Here is a 23,253-nt window from a genome sequence, read left to right as displayed (position 1 = left end):
AGAGGCCCCTGGGCCAAGACCCACCTGGAACTCCTCCTCCTCTGTTGGAAGGGACCCAAGAGCTCCTCTGGGACAGTAACTTCCCAGGACTCCAAAGACCACCCACATACCCATCTCTGAGGCAGTGGCTGTGTAGATTATAAAAAAAACCCAGCCCTGATCCCATGCAGCTGCCAGGCAGCTCCCAATGAGGCTGTGTGAGGATGTGGGTCATTCAGAATCCTGAGGGCACCCAGATGGGGGACTGACAATCCTGATAAAAAAAGAACAGCTCCCATTAATGAGACTCAGTGGGCACCAGGTGCCGGGCAGAGCATTGGCCTCAGACTATGTCTGTCCATCCTTAAACACAGAGAAGGAAAGTGAGGTAAAAGAGCTTGCCTGGGGTTCCCAGGTAGAGGGTGATGTGTTTACCCAGCATTTTGCATGAGACCGGGACACAGCAACAGGTGCCCAATGATGTAGCAGAACAGAGATGAGAGCCTAGGACCTTGCAGCTTCAGAACTCAGGCACTTGACCACTAGACCACATCATGACCTTGAAGGCAGCAGCCCCAGATGGAGTGGGTTGAATTTGGAATTTGTCTTGCAGGCACAAAAGAGCCATGGAAGGTGTTTAAGCAAGAGGGTGAGACTATCAGAAGGGTGAGACCACCTTAGATGGGTGGTTTCTTAGGAACAACAGCAGTCTGGACACCAGGAGGCCTGGGCCTAATCCCAGCATGGCCACCTGTGACGTCAGACAAGGTTCTTATTCATTGGGAGTTTAGTTTCACCATTTGTGGGCGGGGTGAGTAGTGGGTCAGAGGGTCTGCCTTAGACATTGTTCGAAAGGCCCTCTCGAAGGCTGTAGGTGGTTGTGTGAACTGGCAAATTGATGATGGGGAAAGCAAATTGATGATGTCAATCAAACTTTCAAATGTGTCTTTCTATTCTTAGGAATCACACAAGTGGGCGCAAAAACATGTACAGGATGTTCTCTAGTGCCAGTGGAGACTGACTGATGGGAGGGACAGTGGCACAGACAGTCGGGCTGGGGAGATGGCAACTGCCCTAGAGTCAGCTGGAGAAAGGAAGCTGGAGGTCTGTGTAGCTGGTGGGGCAAGAGAAAGAGGCAAAAGGCCCAAGAGCACTGATCTTATCCCACCTTCATGAAAACAATTCTAAACATGCGGATGTGTATGTGCGTGTGTGTGTAAAATCTATCCCTAAAATTTTTTTTTTTGCATTTTAACATCTCTGAAATCAGGCTTCCCTGGTGGTGCAGTAGTTAAGAATCCGCCTGCCAATGCTAGGGGACAAGGGTTCGAGCCCTGGTCCGGGAAGATCCCACATGCCGCAGAGCAACTAAGCCCATGGCCACAACTACTGAGCCCATGTTCCACAACTACTGAAGCCCGTGCGCCTAGAGCCCGTGCTCAGCAACAAGAGAAGCCACGACAATGAGAAGCCCGCACACCACAATGAAGACCCAACACGGCCAAAAATAAAAACAAACAAATAAATAAATTTATAAGACAAAACAAAAATCTCTGAAATCGTTTTGTCTTATAATCAAATCAACTATATCTTTTTTTTTTTTTTTTTTGTGGTACAGCAGGCCTCTCACTGTTGTGGCCTCTCCCGTTGCGGAGCACAGGCTCCAGACACGCAGGCTCAGCGGCCATGGCTCACGGGCCCAGCCGCTCCGCGGCATGTGGGATCTTCCCGGACCGGGGCACGAACCCGCGTCCCCTGCATCGGCAGGCGGACTCTCAACCACTGCGCCACCAGGGAAGCCCCAACGGTATCTTAAAGTGGATGAACTACAGCAGAACTGAGAGAGCAGCTGTGTGCACAGGATCGCCTGGGTGAGGGGGTAGGACTTTCACTTCTTACTTAAAGGCTTCTCCATGCTTTTTTTTAAAAAATACAACAAGCATCTATAGATGTACCTTGAAGACATGATGCTAAGGGAAATAAGCCAGTCACAAAAAGACAAATATTGTATGATTCTACTTATACAAAGTATCTAAAGCAGTCAAATTCATAGAAACAGAAAGTAGAATGATAGTTACCAGGTGCTGAGGGGAAAGGGAGAATTTCAGAGTGGCAAGATGAAAAATTTCTGGGGATCTGTTTCACAACAGTGTAAAAAAACTTAATACTACTAAACTGTACACTTAAAAATGGGTAAGTGGTAAAATCTTATGTGTTTTTTTCCACAATAAAAAAACCTTAAAAATCTTACAAACTGAACAAAAAATATTTTAAGTAGCTGTTTTAATTATTTCATTTGCGCATGACCATGGATTTTCCACCAAGGCTGGGATATTAAAGTTTCAGGATTTTTCTCCCGGCTACAATCTTAAGAAAGAAAAAAAAGGAGAGGGGAAGGGAGGGAGGGAGGAAGGCAGGAGAGAAGTAGGGAAGGAGAAAAGGAAGGAAGGGAGAGAGGGAAAGAAAAAAAAGTACAGGGAAGAAAAATCTGGAAGATTAAACCCTAGACTGTCAACAGGGAATAGGACTGGGTGATACCCTCGCTTTCCATCTTACAGTGTTTGTATAGTTCAAGTTATTTTAAAACATAAAAAAAATACCTAAAACATAACCATACAAAATGAAACCAAGTCTTAAAAAACATTTTAAAATAGTCTAGCTAATAAAGAATTCCAATGAGCCAGCATTGGGGGATATATCTGGGGTGGCCACTCTCTGAGGTGCACAGCTGGATCCATGCGTCCAGCACATGGGGCTCAGGTGTGGGGCTGCCCTGGGCGGGCCTGGCTGGACCGCAGAGCATCCGCAGGAAACAGCTGGAGTGGCTGCTTCAGGCAGCACATGTGGGGTTTGCAGCTGGTGGGAGGTGCCCCCTCCTCCAAGGAGGAGTGGGGGGTAGGGGCCTCACAGGGGTCACTGGGTAAAAGAGTTCACGGGAGGGCCCTGAACCCCAAACTAGGAGGTGGATTTGGTCCTGACCACAGTGGGAAGCCAGTGAAGTTTTCAGAGCAAAGCTGGCCGTGATGAGGTGTCTTCAGGAAGTTAACTTTGGCCATGACTGGAGCGGTCTCGGCTGGGTCCCATCGGAGGAAGTGAGAGCGTGTGGGGTTGAGGACTAGACCCGGGACCTCCCGCCCTCATCACCCTCCATCAAAGCCCTACCTGCTGATGCTGAACCGAGCTTTCCTAGGGTCCACCCCCAGCAACCGACCCCTCCTGACTCCCTCCTGCTGACCTCTCTTCATGCCCACCAGTGGGGAGACAGGAGAGCCACAGCATTCTGGGAGAAATTCCCCCTAGAAACCTCTGCCTGGACCCAGATTCCCAGAAGCCTTTGCGTGGGGCTGGAAGCGTGTCGTATCCCCATATCCCCTTCCCATGCAGGGCCCTAGGCTCCCCACGTAATGACTTTGCCAGGAGTCTCGTCCCTCGGATACTGTCTGGTTGCCCCAGGCCTAGACCCTGCCACCTCCCAGCCTCCTGCCTGTCCTGCTGCTGTCGGAGCAAGGACGGCCTCTCCTAGCAGGAAAGGTCGAGGCTTTGCCCCACCTCAGACTGGCACTCACGGCCTTCTGCCATCTGGCCCCAGGTGGTCTCATCTTCCACTGTTCCCTCCTTCTGTGGCCCCGCTGCCTACTGAGCGAGGCCGTGGGTCCTCCCACTAGGCTTCCATCCAGGCCCTTCTTCCCACCTGACATCCGCTCCCTCATCAATTGCACCTAACACAGAGCATGGCACGTGGCCACCTATTGAGCCAATGTATACATGAACTGAGACAAATGCAGGGGCCATTCCCACTGGCCAGCTCTGTGGCCCCCATCCCGCTGGCCCAGTGCCCAGGAGAGCTCTTTTCCATCTCCAGCAGGCCACCTGCCCTTGTCTCACAGCCACCCTTTGTTAGGCCTCCGCTCCCAAGGGCATCTTATCTTCCTAAACAGGTTGTAATCTCCCCGAGTCACAGACCCCCTCGCTCTTGCCAACCTGGAGTGAACAAGCCCTTTAGCTGAGAGGACAAAGGCAGCAGTGAGGGATCCACAGTTCACACGCCGTCTGGCCCAGGGCTGCAGCCTCTCCTGGCTCCCTCCTGCCGGGGCCTGCATGGTACTTCGGCTCCCTGCCCTCAGCAACACCCCCCTGCAGCCAACCTCTGACCCCATCACCTGCCTCTCCCCTTCAACCCTCTGCTCTGGCCTCCTCCATCCCGTCCCCCGCAGATGCTTCTGTGACAGAAATGTCCTCTCCCGCCCCCCTTCTCTTCCTGCCGGAAGCTCTTCCCCAAAACCTCTGCAGGAATCTTCCTCGGGAAGAACGTCACCTCCTCCAAAGCTATGGTCGCAGCGCCCTGTGTTGCTCTGTGTGGCCTTTACTGCCCTGAACCTGTCGTGGGGCCCCTCCCCTCCCTCTATCTTGAGTTCCTTGAGAGCAGTGTCTGGTTTCAGCCAAGAGGGAACTGGGGCTCTGAGAGGGGCAGTGACTTGCTCAAGGTCACACAGGCAAGGGGAGGCCAGACTGGAAGAGCCAGGTGGGCTTGGCTCCGGAAGCCCACGTACCTCCAGCCCCCAGGGCTGCCAGGTCTCCACCCAAGCTGTAAAATGCATGACTCACTGGCCAGCTGACAAAGCTGGACATCCTGCTTGTGTGTGGGCTCCCAGCCTGGACAGTGTGGGCACTGTCCCAACGGGGCCCGAAGAAAGCAGAGCTCGAACCCACAACACAGGAAACGCAGCCGGAGCTTAGGTGTGTTTATTCCTGTACAAATCATTACAAAACCAAGTCCAGGGTAGTCGCCGGCCCCCACCCCTTGCCCCAGTGTGCGATGGCTCACTGCGGGCCTCCGTCTCCTCCACCTGACTCGACCCGTTCCACAGCCTCCTCCAGTCTTCTCTTCAAGACTCCAGAAGAGCAGGGATTAAACCCACCCCACTGAAGTGCAGCAATAAAGTGCCTGATGGAGAGGGAGGGGATAGAACTCAGGCAACAGCTCCCAGCCCCCTAGGGCCTTCCCAGGCCCAGCCGGGGAGACCCTGGGACTACTCCAGCAGCTGCAGACAAAGGGGCTGCAGGAAACCTCAGTTGGGCTGGGATCCCCCCTCTCTCAGCCCCAAGGGCTCCTCCAACAGGTGGAAAACCTCACTGCTGGATGGCAGAAAAGGGGGCCTGGCTCTTTAAGAGCCACGCTAATGGCAGCTGGGCGGAAGGGCTAAGAGAACAGCTGAAGGCTTGTCCCTTCTTTTCAGAGTCCCCCAAAGCCTGGGAGAGTTTGCGCAAAAATATCCTCAAGTTTCCAGGAGGAGGTGGGGAAGGGAACCCCAGACCCTCAGAGAGCGGAGCTCCCCGGCAAGGGGTGGTGGCTGGAGGGGTCCAATCTTGACGGAGGACAGACCCAAGGTGGTCGTTGGGGGAGGTGGGAGGGTTCTCAGACTCTAGAACCTGACACAGGCAGAAGGATGCCCAGACAGGGGGCAAGGGGTCTGTCCAAGGCCACTCAGGGCAGAGCCAAGACCCGGACACCAGCCTCCCACGCCTGGAACCCCCCGAACCCCACAGATGCCCCTGCCTGGGCTCCAGACAGCTTCCACCGCCACACAACCTCTTTCTGGTTCTGGGGAGTGAGGGGGCGACACGAGTTCCCAGCTCCTTGGGACAGGACCCCACTGTCCCAACCAATAGGAAGTGATTTAGAGTCCATCCTGGGACTCTGAACCAAGGCCTCATGGGAAAGGACACGACATTAGCCTCGGATTACTCAGAAATACCCTGATTGACTATGCTCAGACCCTGACTGGACAAGAAATACCCTTGACACCCGATTAACCACATAGAAGCCCAAATCCCTGATTGGCCAAGAGATACCCCCAGGCCCTGAATGGCTGGAGATTATATCCTCTTCAAGGCCGGAATGGCCAGAAGACACTCTGACCAGCCTTGATTAGCCAGACGATGGCCCTTGGTCAAGCGGCTGAGCGGAGATCCATTCTCCTGTGTCCCTGGTGAGAGTCCCACAGGCAGGGTGGCCTAGGTCCAGGAGGGGTGGGAGAAGGTGATTCCGTACAGCTGGGCCCAGGACGAGAAGACCCTCTTTTCCGTGATGAAGCGGTGGTGGTTGCCCTTGCGGCTGTGCTCATTCTGGATGTAGGTGACACACTCGTCCGGCCCCTTGGGCTCATAGTAGTGGTAGGGCATGCGCTGCAGGCGGGGCCGCTGGCTGGGGCAGAGCAGATGGGGCCATAAGGGCAAGGTGGGCACCAGCAGGACCCTGCCCTTTCCAGCCCCTGACCTGCTATAGGGCCTTAGTGGCAGAAATCCCTGCCCCTCCCTGGTCCTCAGTTTCCCCATCTGTGAAATGGGTGTAGGATGGACTAGGTGTGTGACTCTCAAACTTTCTTTTTTCTTTCTTTCTTTTTTTTAATGCCGTGGAAACTTTTCCTTTTCCCAAGAGGGTGGCAATATGGGGTAGTGGTAAGGACTGCGGGCTCTGGAGCCTGGCCCCCACCCCTTACTGTTCGTGGGAACTGAGGCCACTCACAAAACGTCCTGCTCAGTTTTTCTATCTATGAAATGGGGAGAATAGTGCACTTATCCCTTAGAGTCACTATAAGGAGTAAATGAGATAATAAAAAGCCATGCTTGGTACATGGTCAGCACTTAGCAAAAAAACAGCTGTCACCTGCTGGGCTTTTCATATAGTAAAAACGAAAATAGTTATTATTAATATACAAACTCTGGACTCTGGCTAAGCTTGGGATTGAGGATCCTGGGGTAGCTCTAAAGAGCCTAGATCTCGGCAGAGCAGTTTGAATACTATAAAATAGAGGCCCTTGAAGGCACCCCAGCCAAGGTTTCTGGAACCCCAGCTCCACCCTGTGGCCAATGGCTGGGCATCGCCCTGGGGGTGCTCACCTGCAGTAGTCGGGGGGGACCATGCCATAGACGTGCACATGGTCACACAACTCCACCGCAATCACCATGGTGAACCAGCCTGTGCTCAACCACGAGTGGGACTTTTCCCTGGGGGCAGAGAGGGGTCACGATGAGGGGGCATGCAGGCAGGGAGGAAGGGTCAACCCACACAGAGTTTTCCAGAACTCCTCCCACCCACTCATGGGGGCTTCCCCCCATTTCAGTCACCCCCTGTCCATCCCTGCTGTGGCAGCACGGGCAAGCTGGCAGAGGGCAAGCTGTCTGGACAGAGATGAGGGGTGTGGGGACTGCTCCTTTGAGGGGAGGAATAGGAACACAGCATGCTGGGAATTAACTCCTGGGGAGACTGGTCACACCTGGGCAGGCTGGGAGTAACCATGATCACAGAGCATGGTAGGTAGAAGCAGTTATGTACATGCTAGGAGAAAACTCCTAAGGGGAGACTAATCAGAGAAGGTGATGCCGGAAGTGACCACAAGTTCAGAGCAAGGCATGGAAAAAGTAACCAAGAACCTCAGGCTGTGTGCCCACTATAGCAGTCACTAGCCACATGCAGGCACACGTGAGCACTTGACATGTGGTTAAGATGTGCTGTCAGTGTAAGATACACACTTGATTCCTTAGATAGTATGAAAAAAAGAATGTAGACTATGTCACTGATCATTTTTGATACTGATTACATGTTGAACTGAAAATAGTTTGGATATATTTGATTGAGCGTGGTTCTTTGAAAAGTTTAAAAGAAAATAAACCTCTCATAAGACTGACAAAGAAGGGAGAAAAGACACAAATTACCAATATCAAGAATAAAAAAAGAGGATATCATCATAGACCCTGAAGACCTTAAAAGAATAATAAGAAAACTGCAAAAAACGACATACATGAATTTGACAATTTAGATGAAATGGGCCAATTCCTTGAAAACCACAAACTACCAAAACTCACTCAAGATGAAATAGATAACCTGAATATCCTATAACTCTTAAAGAAATTGAATTCATAGTTTAAAATCTTCTGAAAAAGAACTCTCCAGGCCAACAGTTTCACTGGTAAATTCTACCAAACATTTAAAGAAGAAATAAAACCAATTCTATACAATCTCTTCCAGAAAATAGAAGAGAAAATATTTCCCAATTCACTTTCTGAGGCCAACATTACCATGATACCAAAACCAGGCAAAGACAGTACAAAATAAACTACAGACCAGTATCTCTCACAAACATAGATACAAAGATCTCAACAAAATATTGCAAATCATGTCTAGCAATATATAAAAAGAATAAGACACCCACAACCAAGTGGAGTTTATTCCAGAAATGCAAAGCTGATTCAACATACAAAAATCAATCAATATAATCCATCAGATTAATAATCTTAAGAAAAACCATGTGAGACAATTCTCCAGCCTGTGGAAGGAAAACCACATTCACAGAAAGATAGACAAAATGAAAAGGCAGAGGACTTTGTACCAGATGAAGGAACAAGATAAAATCCCCCCAAAAACTAAATGAAGTGGAGATAGGCAACCTTCCAGCAAAAGAATTCAGAATAATGGTAGTGAAGATGATCCACTACCTCGGAAAAAGAATGGAGGCAAAGAGTGAGAAGATGCAAGAAACGTTTAACAAAGACCTAGAAGAATTAAAGAACAAACACCTAGAAGAATTAAAGAACAAACAAACAGAGATGAACAATACAATAACTGAAATGAAAAATACACTAGAAGGAATCAATAGCAGAATAACTGAGGCAGAAGAACAGATAAGTGACCTGGAAGACAGAATGGTGGAATTCACTGCCATGGAACAGAATAAAGAAAAAAGAATGAAAAGAAACGAAGACAGCCTAAGAGACCTCTGGGACAACATTAAACGCAACGACATTCCCATTATAGGGGTCCCAGAAGGAGAAGAGAGAGAGAAAGGACCCAAGAAAATATTTGAAGAGATTATAGTCAAAAACTTCCCTAACATGGGAAAGGAAATAGCCACCCAAGTCCAGGAAGCACAGAGAGTCCCAAGCAGGATACCCAAGGAGAAACACACTGAGACACATAATAATCAAATTGACAAAAATTAAAGACAAAGAATAATTATTGAAAGCAACAAGGGAAAAATGACAACATACAAGGTAACTCCCATAAGGTTAACAGCTGATTTCTCATCAGACACTATACAAGCCAGAAGTGGGTGGCATGATATATTTAAAGTGATGAAAGGGAAGAAACTACAACCAAGATTACTCTACCCAGCAAGGATCTCATTCAGATTTGATGGAGAAATCAAAAGCTTTTCAGACAAGCAAAAGCTAAGAGAATTCAGCACCACCAAACCAGCTGTACAACAAATGCTAAAGGAACTTCTCCAAGTGGGAAACACAAGAGAAGAAAAGGACCTACAAAAACGAACCCATAACAATTAAGGAAATGGTAATAGGAACATACATATCGATAATTACCTTAGACGTGAATGGATTAAATGCTCCAACCAAAAGACACAGGTTCGCTAAATGGATACAAAAACAAGACCCATATATATGTGTCTACAAGAGACCCACTTCAGACTTAGGGACACATACAGACTGAAAGTGAGGGGATGGAAAAAGATATTCCATGCAAATGGAAATCAAAAGAAAGCTGGAGTAGCAATACTCATATCAGATAAAATAGACTTTAAAATAAAGAATGTTACAAGAGACAAGGAAGGACACTACATAATGATCAAGGGATCAATCCAAGAAGAAGATATAATAATTATAAATATATATGCACCCAACATAGGAGCACCTCAATACATAAGGCAACTGCTAACAGCTATAAAAGAGGAAATCGACAGTAACACAATAATAGTGGGGGACTTTAACACCTCACTTACACCAGTGGACAGATCATCCAAAATGAAAATACATAAGGAAACAGAAGCTTTAAATGACACAATAGACCAGATAGATTTAATTGATATTTATAGGACATTCCATCCAAAAACAACAGATTACACTTTCTTCTCAAGTGCCCATGGAAGATTCTCCAGGATAAATCACATCTTGGGTCACAAATCAAGCCTCGGTAAATTTAAGAAAATTGAAATCATATCAAGCATCTTTTCTAACCACAACGTTATGAGGTTAGAAATCAATTACAGGGAAAAAAAAACGTAAAAAACACAAACACATGGAGGCTAAACAATATGTTATTAAATAACCAAGAGATCACTGAAGAAATCAGAGAGTAAATCAAAAAATACCTAGAGACGGGCCTCCCTGGTGGCGCAGTGGTTGAGAGTCCGCCTGCCGATGCAGGGGATACGGGTTCGTGCCCCGGTCTGGGAGGATCCCATATGCCGCGGAGCGGCTGGGCCCGTGAGCCATGGCCGCTGAGCCTGTGCGTCCGGAGCCTGTGCTCCGCAACGGGAGAGGCCACAACAGTGAGAGGCCCGCGTACAGCAAAAAAAAAAAAAAAAAAAAAAATACCTAGAGACAAATTACAATGAAAACATGACGATCCAAAATCTATGGGATGCAGCAAAAGCAGTTATAAGAGGGAAATTTATAGCTATACAAGCCTACCTCAAGAAACAAGAAAAACCTCAAATAAACAATCTAAACTTACACCTAAAGGAACTAGAGAAAGAAGAACAAACAAAACCCAAAGTTAGTAGAAGGAAAGAAATAATAAAGATCAGAGCAGAAATAAATGAAATAGAAACAAGGAAAACAGTAGCATAGATCAATAAAACTAAAAGCTGGTTCTTTGAGAAGATAAACAAAATTGATAAACCATTAGCCAGACTCATCAAGAAAAAGAGGCAGAGGACTCAAATCAATAAAATTAGAAATGAAAAAGGAGAAGTTACAACAGACACCGCAGAAATACAAGGCATCCTAAGAAACTACTACAAGCAACTCTATGCTAATGAAATGGACAACCTGGAAGAAATGGACAAATTCTTAGAAAGGTATAACCTTCCAAGACTGAACCAGGAAGAAATAGAAAATACGAACAGACCAATTACAAGTAATGAAATTGAAACTGTGATTAAAAACCATCCAATAAACAAAAGTCCAGGACCAGATGGCTTCACAGGTGAATTCTATCAAACATTTACTGAAGAGCTAATAACCCCCATCCTTCTCAAACTCTTCCAAAATATTATGGAGGAAGGAACACTCCCAAACTCATTCTATGAGGCCACCATCACCCTGATACCCAAACCAGACAAAGATGCTACAAAAAAAGAAAATTACAGACCAATATCACTGACGAATATATGTGCAAAAGTCCTCAACAAAATACTAGCAAACAGAATCCAATGACACATTTAAAGGATCATACACCATGATCAAGTGGGATTTATCCCAGGGATGCAAGGATTCTTCAATATATGCAAATCAATCAATGTGATACACCATATTAACAAATTGAAGAATACAAACCATATGATCATCTCAATAGATGCAGAAAAAGTTTTGACAAAAATCCAACACCAATTTATGATAAAAACTCTCCAGAAGGTGGGCATAGAGGGAATCTACCTCAACATAATAAAGGCCATATATGACAAACCCACAGCAAACATCATCCTCAATGGTGAAAAAACTGAAAGCATTTCCTCTAAGATCAGGAACAAGACAAGGATGTCCACTCTCACCACTATTATTCAACATAGTTTTGGAAGTCCTAGCCATGGCAATCAGAGAAGAAAAAGAAATAAAAGGAATACAAATTGGAAAAGAAGTAAAACTGTCACTGTTTGCAGATGACATGATACTATACATAGAGAATCCTTAAAATGCCACCAGAAAACTACTAGAGCTAATCAATGAATTTGGTAAAGTTGCAGGATACAAAATTAATGCACAGAAATCTCTTGCATTCCTATACACTAACAATGAAAGATCAGAAAGAGAAATTAAGGAAACAATCCCATTCACCATTGCAACAAAAAGAATAAAATACTAGGAATAAACCTACCTAAGGAGGTAAAAGACCTGTACTCAGAAAACTATAAGACTCTGATGAAAGAAATCAGAGATGACACAAACAGATGGAGAGATATACCATGTTCTTGGATTGGAAGAATCAATATTGTGAAAATGACTATACTACCCAAAGCAATCTACAGATTCAATACAATCCCTATCAAATTACCAGCAGCATTTTTTATTGAACTAGAACAAAAAAATCTTAAAATTTGTATGGAGACACAAAAGACCCCAAAAGCCAAAGCAGTCTTGAGGGAAAAAAACGGAGCTAGAGGAATCAGACTCCCTGACTTCAGACTATACTACAAAGCTACAGTAATCCAGACAATATGGTACTGGCACAAAAAGAGAAATATAGATAAATGGAACAAGAAGAAAGCCCAGAGATAAACCCATGCACATATGGTCACCTTATCTTTTTTTTTTTTTTTTTTTTTTTTTTTTGCTGTATGCGGGCCTCTCACTGTTGTGGCTTCTCCTGTTGTGGAGCACAGGCTCCAGATGTGCAGGCTCAGCAGCCATGGCTCACAGGCCCAGCCGCTCCGCGGCATGTGGGATCTTCCCAGACCGGGGCACAAACCCATGTCCCCTAGCATCAGCAGGCGGACTCTCAACCACTGCGCCACCAGGGAAGCCCAGTCACCTTATCTTTGATAAAGGAGGCAAGGATATACAATGGAGAAAAGACAGCCTCTTCAAAGTGGTGCTGGGAAAACTGGACAGCTACATGTAAAAGAATGAAATTAGAACACTCCCTAACACCATACACAAAAATAAACTCAAAATGGATTAGAGACCTAAATGTAAGACCAGACACTATAAAACTCTTAGAGGAAAACATAGGAAGAACACTCTTTGACATAAATCACAGCAAGATCTTTTTTGATCCACCTGCTAGAGTAATGGAAATAAAAACAAAAATAAACAAATGGGACCTAATGAAATGTAAAAGCTTTTGCAAAGCAAAGGAAACTACAATCAACATGAAAAGACAACCCTCAGAATGGGAGAAAATATTTGCAAACGAATCAACGGACAAAGGATTAATCTCCAAAATATATAAACAGCTCATGCAGCTCAATATTAAAAAACAAACAACCCCATCAACAAATGGGCAGAAGACCTAAATAGACATCTCTCCAAAGAAGACATACAGATAGCCAAGAAGCACATGAAAAGCTGTTCAACATCACTAATTATTAGAGAAATGTAAATCAAAACTACAATGAGGTATCACCTCACACCAGTTAGAATGGGTATCATCAGAAAATCTACAAACAACAGATGCTGGAGAGGGTGTGGAGAAAAGGGAACGCTCTTGCACTGTTGGTGGGAATGTAAACTGATACAGCCGCTATGGAGAACAGTATGGAGGTTCCTTAAAAAACTAAAAATAGAATTACCATATGACCCAGCAATCCCACTACTGGGCATATACCCAGAGAAAACCATAATTCAAAAAGACACATGCACCCCAATGTTCATAGCAGCACTATTTACAATAGCCAGGTCATGGAAGCAACCTAAATGCCCATCAACAGACAAATGGATAAAGAAGATGTGGTGTATATATACAATGGAATATTACTCAGCCATATAAAGGAACGAAATTGGGTCATTTGTAGAGACATGCATGGATCTAGAGACTGTCATACAGAGTGAAGTAAGTCAGACAGAGAAAAACAAATATTGTATATTAACACATATATGTGGAACCTAGAAAAATGGTACAGATGAACAGGTTTGCAGGGTAGAAATAGAGACACAGATGTAGAGAACAAACGTATGGACACCAAGGGGGGAAAGCGGCAGGGGTGGTGGGATGAACTGGGAGATTGGGATTGACATATATACACTAATATGTATAAAATAGATAACTAGTAAGAACCCACTGTATAAAAAAAATAAAATTCAAAAAAAAGAAAAACCATGTGATATCAGTTGATGCAGAAAAACATTTGATAAATTCAATATCCAGGAATGATTAAAAAAAACTCTTAGTAAACCAGTAAGAGAAGGGAACTTCCTCAACCTGACCACTTCCTCAACCCGTAGCTTCAAAAACCTACAGCCGACATCATATTCAATGATGAAAGACTGAACATTTTCCCCCAAGCCTGAGACCAAGGCAAGGATGTCTACTCTCACCACTTCCAATACAATTCAATGTTATATTGAAAGTACTAGCCAGTGCAATAAGGCAAGAAAAAGAAATAAGAGGCATGTAGATTGGAAAGGAAAAAATAACTGTCCTTATTTGCATGTCCTTGCATCATGATCATTTGCACAGAAAATCCCAAAGAATCTACAAAAATCTCCCAGAACCAATAAGTAAGCTTAGTAGGATTACAGGATATAAGGTCAACACACAAAAATCTATCATATTTCTATATACTAGCAATGAATAATGGGAAACCAAAAAAAATTTTTTTAATGCTATTTACAATAGCTCCAAAATTTTTAAAATATTTAGATATAAATCAAACAAAATATGTACAGGATCTATATATTGGACATATTGAGTTAAGTAAAAATATATTAAATTTAATTTTACCTGTTTCTTTTTAATTTTTAAATGTGGCTACTATAAAAATTTTAATTACCTGTGTGGCTTCCATGATATTTCTATTGGATAGCACTGGCTTAGCTTTTCTAGGGAGATTAGTCAGAGAAGGGCATACTGAGGGTGATGTAGCCTTAGAATAGAGCATGCTGGGAACAACCATGTGCTTAAAGTAAGATGTGCTGGGTATGGTCAACACTTTCCATGAGGCATGCTATGGAGCAGCTCTCCTAGAAAGATGCTAGGAGTGACTGTGCAACCTTAGAGTAGAGCATGCTGGGAGCCCTAGTCTCTCAGAGCCATTCATGCACCCCAGGGGAGACGAGGCCATGCAGAGCGTGTTGGAAATGACTCATGCTAAGAGCTGGACATGAAGCCAACTCCCCTAGGAAACCTGACCAGAAGGTGGCAAGAAGTGACCACACCCTCACAGCAGTGCATGCTGGGAGCAACAGGCCCTCTGGACGGAGCGTGCTGAGAGGGAGCACAGGGCTGGCCAGAGGGAGCGGGCAGGAGGTTGGTACCTGTCCTTGCCTGTCTCACTCCGGAAGAGGTCATCAAACTGGCGCATGCGGCCAAGAGAGACGGCGTAAGCCTCCATATTGGGGAACACCAGGCCTGCCCGCTGGATGACGCGCACGAGGCTGCCCTGGGGCTTCTGCATCTTGTTGGGGGGACCCCAGAAGATGAACACGGTTTCAGGGGTCCGGTTGACGAACTCCTGGGGCCTCCGCAGCACACGGAATACGCTGGAATGGGCCACTACGCGGAAGGTGGTCTTGTTGCCCACATCGGCTGAGTAGCCCGTGGTGGGTGCGTCATTCATGCGGATTGTGCACTCGGCCCGCTCGATCTCAGGGCCCAGCTTGGTGCCCAGCAGGTGGCTGGAGCTGGTGACAATCACACACTGGTGGCACCGGGAGGGCAGAGTCTGGGGGGGTAAGGAAAGCCAACACTGTTATGACCACTCAGTGCCAGGCGCTGTGCTCCGTACATCCAGACCTCCAGGAAGCAGGAATTAGGATGTTCATTTTAAAGACAGGGAGACTGAGGCCCATTCATTCAACATTCAACAAATCTTTATAGCAAGCTGGCTAATGGCCAAGTACAAGGGACAGACAATGAACAAAAGAGACCCCACTCCTGGCTTCAAGAAGCTCACGGGTGGGGAGACACGGTGTACAAGTAAACGATAAAATAATGCCAGGTGGTAAGTGAAACACGCTGGGAAGGAAATAAAATAGGGGCAGGGGATCAGGAGTGGCAGGAGTGAGAGCTGCTCTAGAAAAGTCACCTGGGGAGGCCTCTCTGAGCTGACACCTGAAGATTGAAAAGGAGCCATGCAGGGGAAAGTATTCAAGCAGGAGAAACAGCAAGACCAGAGGCTCTGATGTGGGAGGACCATGGTGTGTTGAGAAGCAAAAGAAGGCTGCTCAGTTGGGGCAGAGTTAAGGAACAGAAGAACAGAACAGCCATGCAGGGATGTCCCCAAAGTCATACAGCAGAGGAGTGCAGGGCTAGGATTTGAACCCAGGTCTATATGGCCACGGAGCCCCAGCCTCAGCCTCCCCAGAGAAGACATCCTCCCCAATGCACCCATGACATTTTCAGATCACCCATGAACAGGACACCACCTTGTCAGTAGGAAAGGGTGTGGAGGCTGCCCTGAGCCTCTGTTTCCACATTGGTGAAATGAACGGGTTGGAACCACAAGCTATCTGAAGCCTATTTTCTGCCCATGGAATTCCCATGCACCCTTCAAGGCTAAGCTCAGGTGCCACCTCCTCCAGACAGCCTTCCCTGAGCCCTTACTCTAAGATCAAGCAACATGTCCCATGTACCTCAACCGATGGCTTTGCCAGCTTTCCTGAGCTCCTCCTTTCTGGCTTCTCCTATGAGGCTGGAAACAGCTGCAAGCCAGGCTCTGTCGCGTTCCCTGCCACACTGCCCACACTCAAGCCATTGCACTTTCTCCTAGGCTCCACCTTTTAAATTTCTCTTTCAAGCGTCCTTAGGGTAGAAAAAGTCTCAACTGGGAGTTGATCTGTCTCTAAACACCTGCTAATGGGCCCTTTTCCAGTGAGACTATGTTCAGAGCCCCAGGACCAACACACTGCATGCAAAGACCCCGAGAGATTTATGAGGGTTTTAGTGAGGGAGGAGAGAGGTAGGCAGGGCCTGGGGAGACCTCCTCCTAGAAGGTGGAGTCCATGCTTGAGGCCAATAATTTTCTCCCTGACCCCAGGGAAAACATTAGGGCTCAGAGGACTACAGGGTGAACTCCACAAACACAACCTGAGTTTCATGGTTACCCAAGGCCAACAGAAGCGCCCCAGCATGACTGTTGGCCTCTTGACACAGCCGTAGCTCATCAGGCATTGGGGCAATACCCTGGCTCCTCCCCTCCCTTGCTGTGTGGCCTTGGGCAAGTGACTTCACCTCTCTGAGCCTCAATTTCCTCATCTCTTCAAGGGAGATCACGCTAACCTCACTGGGCTGGTACGAGGATTACCGCTGATCACAGTGCTCAGTGCACAGCAGGCAGTTGACAAGGGGCAGCCATTACCGTTACTGTTGTTGTGTTGTCAAGTACCCTAGTGTCCTACTCCGAAAGCCTATGTAGACTCCCATGCAGAGACAGAGATCAGTGAAAAGCAGAGAGACTTTTCCAAAGGGATTCTGACTCAGGAGATGATAGGATATTAGCACTAAGGGTGGGACCTTGGAGAAAACTGAGGCCCAGAGAGAGACAGGGTACTTGTCTGAGGTCACACAGCCAACAAGGGGCTGAAGGCACTGGACCCTTGGGATTCACCCTTTCCCTTAGGAGGGATGGTGGACGTAGAGAGAAGAAGTGGAGGAGAAGAAGGAGGTGGGAGCAGCGATGGTGGGCAATGGGGAGGATTAGCCTCCAGGCAGCTCCCAGGGAGCTTCCCAAAGCAGCTGCCCTACCTTGCTGCCGAGAATGGGGATGTAGCCGTCGGTGATGCTCCACTTCTTGAGGTTGACTGGCCGGCGGGAACGGCCCCGCAGGGAGCCATAATGAAAGGCTTCACTGGTACTGCTGGAGCTGTAGAGGATGAGGATGGTGATGAGGGCAAAGAGGATCACGAACACTGCTGACCGCTGCTCCTGGAGAGGGGAGAGGCCAGTGAGGGCCCAGCTGCCCGGCAGGCTCCTTGCCACCCACTGTGCTTGCTGACTCCTGCTCTTCATTCCAGACCGGTTCAAGCACTACCGCCCCCAGGGAGGCCTCCTCCAGCCCCCTGAGCACCGCCTATCACGGCACCAGTCACGCTGCATTCAAAGAGCCGTCCCCCTCAATTAAACCATGAGTTCTGAGGGCTGGGACTGAGTCAGCCTCGGTCCCCACTGTATCTCAGCTCCCAGGGCAGGGCCCAGAGCACAGAAGGTTCTCAGGGTTTGCTGGGTTAGATTGGAAGTGTGGGTCAGAAGGATCCTTCCAGCTTGGAGACAGGTGGGACATTCCAAGGAGAGGGTCTAGGTCTTCCCCCAAACAGTAACTCTTTATAAGTGTTTACCATTCCTTTAAACCTGAAGGGAAAGGATTTGGTCAGGAATCAGGATGCATGGGTAGTCAGTACACCAACATATGGCAAAGGGCAGGAAAGTGATATCTGAAGTGTCCACTGGTATTTATTTGCCTGGGGTCTGCAAGGCTAGGTGGGACCCGGGAGTCCTGGATCCTTGTGCTGAGCCCCCTGGGCTGGTTATTAATGTATCGCTTCTCAGCTCCAGGTTTACTCTTTTTGCCTGCTCTGTGAAAACGGATCTGGGCCCTTTACAGGTTTTTCCTTGCCAGCGAACTGCATAATAAACTTTGTCCGTAGAGGGCGCCAGAGAGACATGTCAGGAGGAAGGGAGTCTGCTTCCTGGTTCTGGGGGCTTTGGGCCTGGTGCCGGTGCACTTGCTTCTACAGCACGCACGCCTTTCTCCCAGTGGCCAGCAGCTTCCTCCAGCATCCAGCCTCAGGCAGTTTTTTTTTTTGTTTTTTTGTTTTTCTTTTTGCGGTATGCGGGCCTCTCACTGTTGTGGCCTCTCCCGTTGCGGAGCACAGGCTCCGGATGCGCAGGCCCAGCGGCCATGGCTCACGGGCCCAGCTGCTCCGCGGCATATGGGATCCTCCCAGACGGGGGCACGAACCCGTATCCCCTGCATCGGCAGGCGGACTCTCAACCACTGCGCCACCAGGGAGGCCCCTCAGGCAGTTTTGAAGCAGAGTGCCTCTGATTCCTGCTGCGACCACAGCTGCTCCAGAGTTGCGCTCATGTGGCACACTCAACCACAGCAACACCCAAAAAACGTTAAGCTTCCCCTCCCTGGAGCAGTTTTACTTGATGCTTGAAGTGTCTCTTGGGAGTTATCTCCTGTGAACAGCCTTCCCTGTAGCCTAGCAGGTGGATTTATGACAACTTCCACAGCACAGCACCACAGTGAGTTCTCTGCCATCCAGTGGGCCATAGCTGTGCCCTCTCCAGCCCAGCAAGGCCTGGGTCTCAACCCTGGGTGCGGTAGCAGCCCCCCCCCCCTTTTTTTTTTTGGCGTGCCACACAGCTTTCAAGATCTTAGTTCCCCAACCAGAGATCGAACCTGGGTCCCAGCAGTGGAAGCACCAAGTCCTAACGACTGGAAATTCCCAGTGGCTGCTCCTTATACCTGCTATTCCTGTATTCTGTAGAGTTCTAATCCCCTGTTACTCCAATGCCCAATTAAAATGAGTAATTCTTCATATTAAACTTTCTCTATTCAAATTACTGTGTGGTTTCTCTTTCTGGATTGGACCCAGACACACCCAGATCACCCCACCCCCAACCCCCAGGCTCTGCCAAAGTTGTAGTGCAGCTAGGAAAGGGGTGTGCAGGGCCAGGCACATAGTAGGTGCTCAGGAAAGCATAAATGAATGGATCATGGGGAACCCTGACACCCTCAGAGTGATGCTCACAATATCATGTCATTTTTGACTCTGACCACTGCCCCCTCTCCCAACCTCCCATTCACCTTCACTCCCCACCCCCACCCCCTGCACAGCACTCCACAGGCGCCTTCTCGGCCAGTCCTTTACCACAGATGGACCAGTCAGGTCTAGGAGGACAGAGGTGGACCTGGGCCCAGAGAGAGGCAGGAGCTTGCCCAGGCCACACAGATCAGTGGCCACAGCAGGGCTCACACCAGGGTCTCCCAGGCATCAGCAGCTTCTCGGCAGGGAAGAGAGACTTGTAGCGCCTGGGTCTGAGGCAGGTCCAAAGGAGCCCATTTCACGGAGGGAAATAAGAAGCCGAGATGGGGACAAGAAACGAAGGGGGACTTACTTTGTTGCTACTCATCTCTCTCCGGCGTCTGCTGAGGGGCAGGGGCCAGCGTCCTGCAGGTGGCCCAGGGGGTAGGGGTGTGGGGTCACACCTGCAAGCCACAGAAAGAGTTAGTGGCCTGGGTGCCCTCCTCCAAGTCCAGCTGGTCCTAGGCTACACCCTCCCCACCCCTGCCAGCCCTCCTACCCACCCATGACTTCAAGGCTCAGGGCTGTACCCATTTTGCAGGTGGAGACACTGAGGCCCAGAAAGGGCAGGAGCCGGCCTGATGTCATACAGCCAGGTGGTGGCAGAGCCCTGCCTCTGTCTCTGCCCGTGCACTCTCCCACTCTGCTTGAAGGCAGCTGGCAGGCCTAAAACTGGCTCCCTTGCTGGGGGGGCCTGCCCCCCACCCAGCAGGAGCCCCATTCACACCCCTACTCTAAACCCTGTCTTATGTTCCTGAGGCCTGGGAATAACATTCCTTGTAGGTCCCCAAACTCCTCTACACTCATACCCTTCCAGGCCTTGCATAAACTGGCCCCTCTGACTAGGACACCCTCCACTATGTTGTTCATGCCCACTCATCCTCCCAGCCTGAGGTGGGCCAGGAATGTCTCCTGCATGCCACCTCCCCGCTGAGAGCTCTCTGAGGTCGCAGCTGGCACAGGGCCTCACATTCTCTGCTGTGTCTCCAGAGCCCTGGAGATGGGTGCAGGAGGACTGCTGAATGACTTCATTCTTATCTTTTTTTCCCCCTTTGTTCATTAATAAGATCTTGGGGGTTAACGGCTCAGACTCATCTGTCCAATGGTTATAATCACAGCCCCACCCTGGGGTGCGGCGGGGTCCGGGACCACACAAGCCCAGCTCTGCTCCTCACTCCCCAACGCCCCCCCAATCCATGCAGGACGCAGCTTCTCTGCAGATCTCAATTTCCCCACCTGTCAAAAGGGAGTAAGTACTTGTGTCCAGCCACCTCCAGCAGATTCGAGGCCAGAAGGCACTAAGGGAAGGAGAGTGCGCAGAAAGAGAAACTGGGGCCCAGGAGCTCCCCAGCTCCGTCCTTCCCTCCAGGGGCCTCCCATCTCCCGCCACTATCTCCGCCCCCAGACCTAGCAGCTGTTTACTCCTACACCGACACCAGGAATAGCCAGAGAACCCCAGGCCAAAGGAGGTGCCCCCACGCCGCTCCTGATTGGTTGGGTCTTAACTCCGCCCACCACCCAACCCCGCCCCCTCTCCTCGGGAGCCCCCTCCTCCCAAGCCCAGCTTCAGATTTCTCCGCAGCCAGCCTTCAAAGCCAGGCAGGGAGGCCCCCCGACTCTCACCCGGACTCTCACAGGGTCCAGTCCCTGCGGCACAGATCAGGAAACTGCGGCTCATCAGAAGGGAAGAGAGGCTTGTTCTTAGATTCATAGCCCATTAAGGCAAAAGTCATCCAGATCCCTGGGTAGTCCCCATCTACCCTGACGCCTCTAGCATTCCAGCTGCCTCTCTGAGCTGAGCCTCCCCTCTCACTACCCTTTCCTTCGGATGCCCCAAGCTCCAGACACACTAGAGCACTCCAGTTCCCAGGCCCACCCCCCACTTTCCCACCTTTGCCTGAGCAGTGCCCTCAGCCAGGACCACTGTCCCCCTGGTCAGGCCCGTCACAATCCTGCTCTGAGAAGACCATGGTCAGAACAGCATCTCATGTTCAAGTGCGAATCCCGGTTCCACCACTTACTGGCTGAGGGGCCTCGGGCAAGCCATGTGACCTCTCTGAGCCTCAGTTTCCTCATCTGTGAAATGGAATAAGAGTAGGTAACTCACAATGTTGTTAGAAGGATTCAAGCAGATGTGGCAAGGGAAGCACAGGATTTGAAAGTGCTTCATCAGTCCAGCAGTTGTTAGTTTTGTGGTTATTCATTGTTCAAGGCCTGCCTCTCCACGAGCTTGCCAGACAAACACTACCCTGCCCTCTGATGCATGGCCCAGCAACTTCCCTCTAACATCAATAAATGCGGAGCCCTTGCTAAGCATCACCTACTCACTGAATCTTCCTGGCAATTCTTCATAGCAGGGGCTCTTATCCCCATTTCACAGATGAGGAGACTGAGGTTCAGAGAGGCAAAGTGCCTTGCAGAGCTGTCCAGAGCCTGCTGGGGTGCCTTATTTCCAGGCTTGTTTCCAGGGAGCAGCCCAGGGCTGAGCCTGACTGGATCTCTCTCAAGGATCCCCCAGGGCTGGCATTGACCAGAGGCCACTGAGTGCGTTCCCAGCACCTGGCCCAGCACGGGAGAGCAGGACTGTTGGGAGCGACTTGCTCGGGCTAGGGAGGTAGCAGCCCAGAGCTCTGAGCCAGGATCGTGGACTCAGCCCCAAGGTGGGCCGAGCCGGAGGGCTGAAACCGTGAGCTCGGGCTGTGGGGCCACACCCTGCCCTGTGTTTGGGGGCTTTGCTTCTCCCAGCTCGGGGAGTCCTCCTGCAGGCTCGGGACGCCCCCACGAGCCGCGTGGGAGGAGAGCTCCCGGGAGAAGGGGGAGGGGGGCTTCTAATTCCAAATGGGGGCCTCCGAAACCGTGGGTGCACCTAGGAGGGGGACGACTCACCCTCTGTGCCCCGCTTGCGCTGAACCCCCCAACTCCAGCACTCGGGGGGTACGGAGCTCTAGCCTCAGCTGGGAAGAGAAGGGAAGCAGGACGGCGGCAGGGTCCCCGAGCTCTGATGGGGTAGTCAGCGGCAGGAGGCCCCGCGAACCCCGCGACAGCCCTTGGGCGCGGGGACCGGGATCTCCAGGCGCGGTTGCCAAGAGTGAGTGGGTCTAGGGGAGCCCCCGGGGCCCCCATATCAATCTCCATCCCCAGCGGCTCCTGACGGCCCCACCACCACCAGGGGCGCAGGCAGTGCCCCCCGCCCGCTGCCCGCCCCCGCGCGGCGCCAGCTCACCTCCCCCGGGGAGCGTCCGGCTCCCCGCGACCCCCGAGCCCCCTCACATGGCGCCGGGAGCCAAGAGCCGGGGTCCGCGCCACTCTGGCCGCCCAGGCCCCGCCGCAGCCCAGGCCCGCCGGGTCCTAGCGCCGCCGCTCGCCGCTCTCCGGTTCAGGCCTGGGAGGTGGGCGGAGCCTTCGGGGGCCGCGGGTGGCCCCGCCCCTGGGCGGTGCAGGCGGGGATGGGTGAGGGGCGGACGAGTTCCGGCCCGGGGCACCCGAGCGCCTCGCTTACTCCTCTGGGCGGCCTGTACTGACAACGACAATAACAACAGTCTTCCGGAGAACATTTAGTGTGGGTCAGGCCCACTTCTACCTCGCTTTATTGTTACCACGACGGGGATGGGGAAACTGAGTCCCAGAGCACACTGCGCTTGGAATCAGCTGAGTTTCTCCCTGGGCATCCCTACCTCGGGCCTCCAGAGCCCTGCACCCAGTAGTCACCCTGGGTGAACTCAGGGATCCACTCTTGGGTTCAAGTTCAGCCCTGCCGTCTACTAGCTGTGCGGCCTTGGCACGTTACTTAAC

General features: G+C 49.8%; 1 protein-coding gene across 1 annotated transcript; it reads right to left on the bottom strand.

Annotated features, from left to right (window-relative positions):
• Positions 1–4,701: 4,701 nt before the first annotated feature.
• ST6GALNAC6 (ST6 N-acetylgalactosaminide alpha-2,6-sialyltransferase 6) lies at positions 4,702–22,830 on the bottom strand. The gene is given in 9 exon segments (XM_082621312.1): positions 4,702–6,184; positions 6,880–6,987; positions 14,968–15,374; positions 17,396–17,575; positions 19,775–19,865; positions 21,353–21,364; positions 21,366–21,386; positions 21,388–21,537; positions 22,685–22,830. Coding segments are annotated over 8 exon segments (1,053 nt in total). The 5' UTR covers positions 21,432–21,537; positions 22,685–22,830; the 3' UTR covers positions 4,702–5,994.
• Between the last annotated feature and the right edge of the window lie 423 nt (positions 22,831–23,253).

Source organism: Mesoplodon mirus, assembly GCF_964341445.2.
Source record: "Mesoplodon mirus genome assembly, chromosome: 1".
NCBI lineage: Eukaryota > Metazoa > Chordata > Mammalia > Artiodactyla > Ziphiidae > Mesoplodon > Mesoplodon mirus.
The sequence above is the reverse complement of the archived record's forward strand: the minus strand, read 5'-3'. Positions and strand labels throughout refer to the sequence as shown.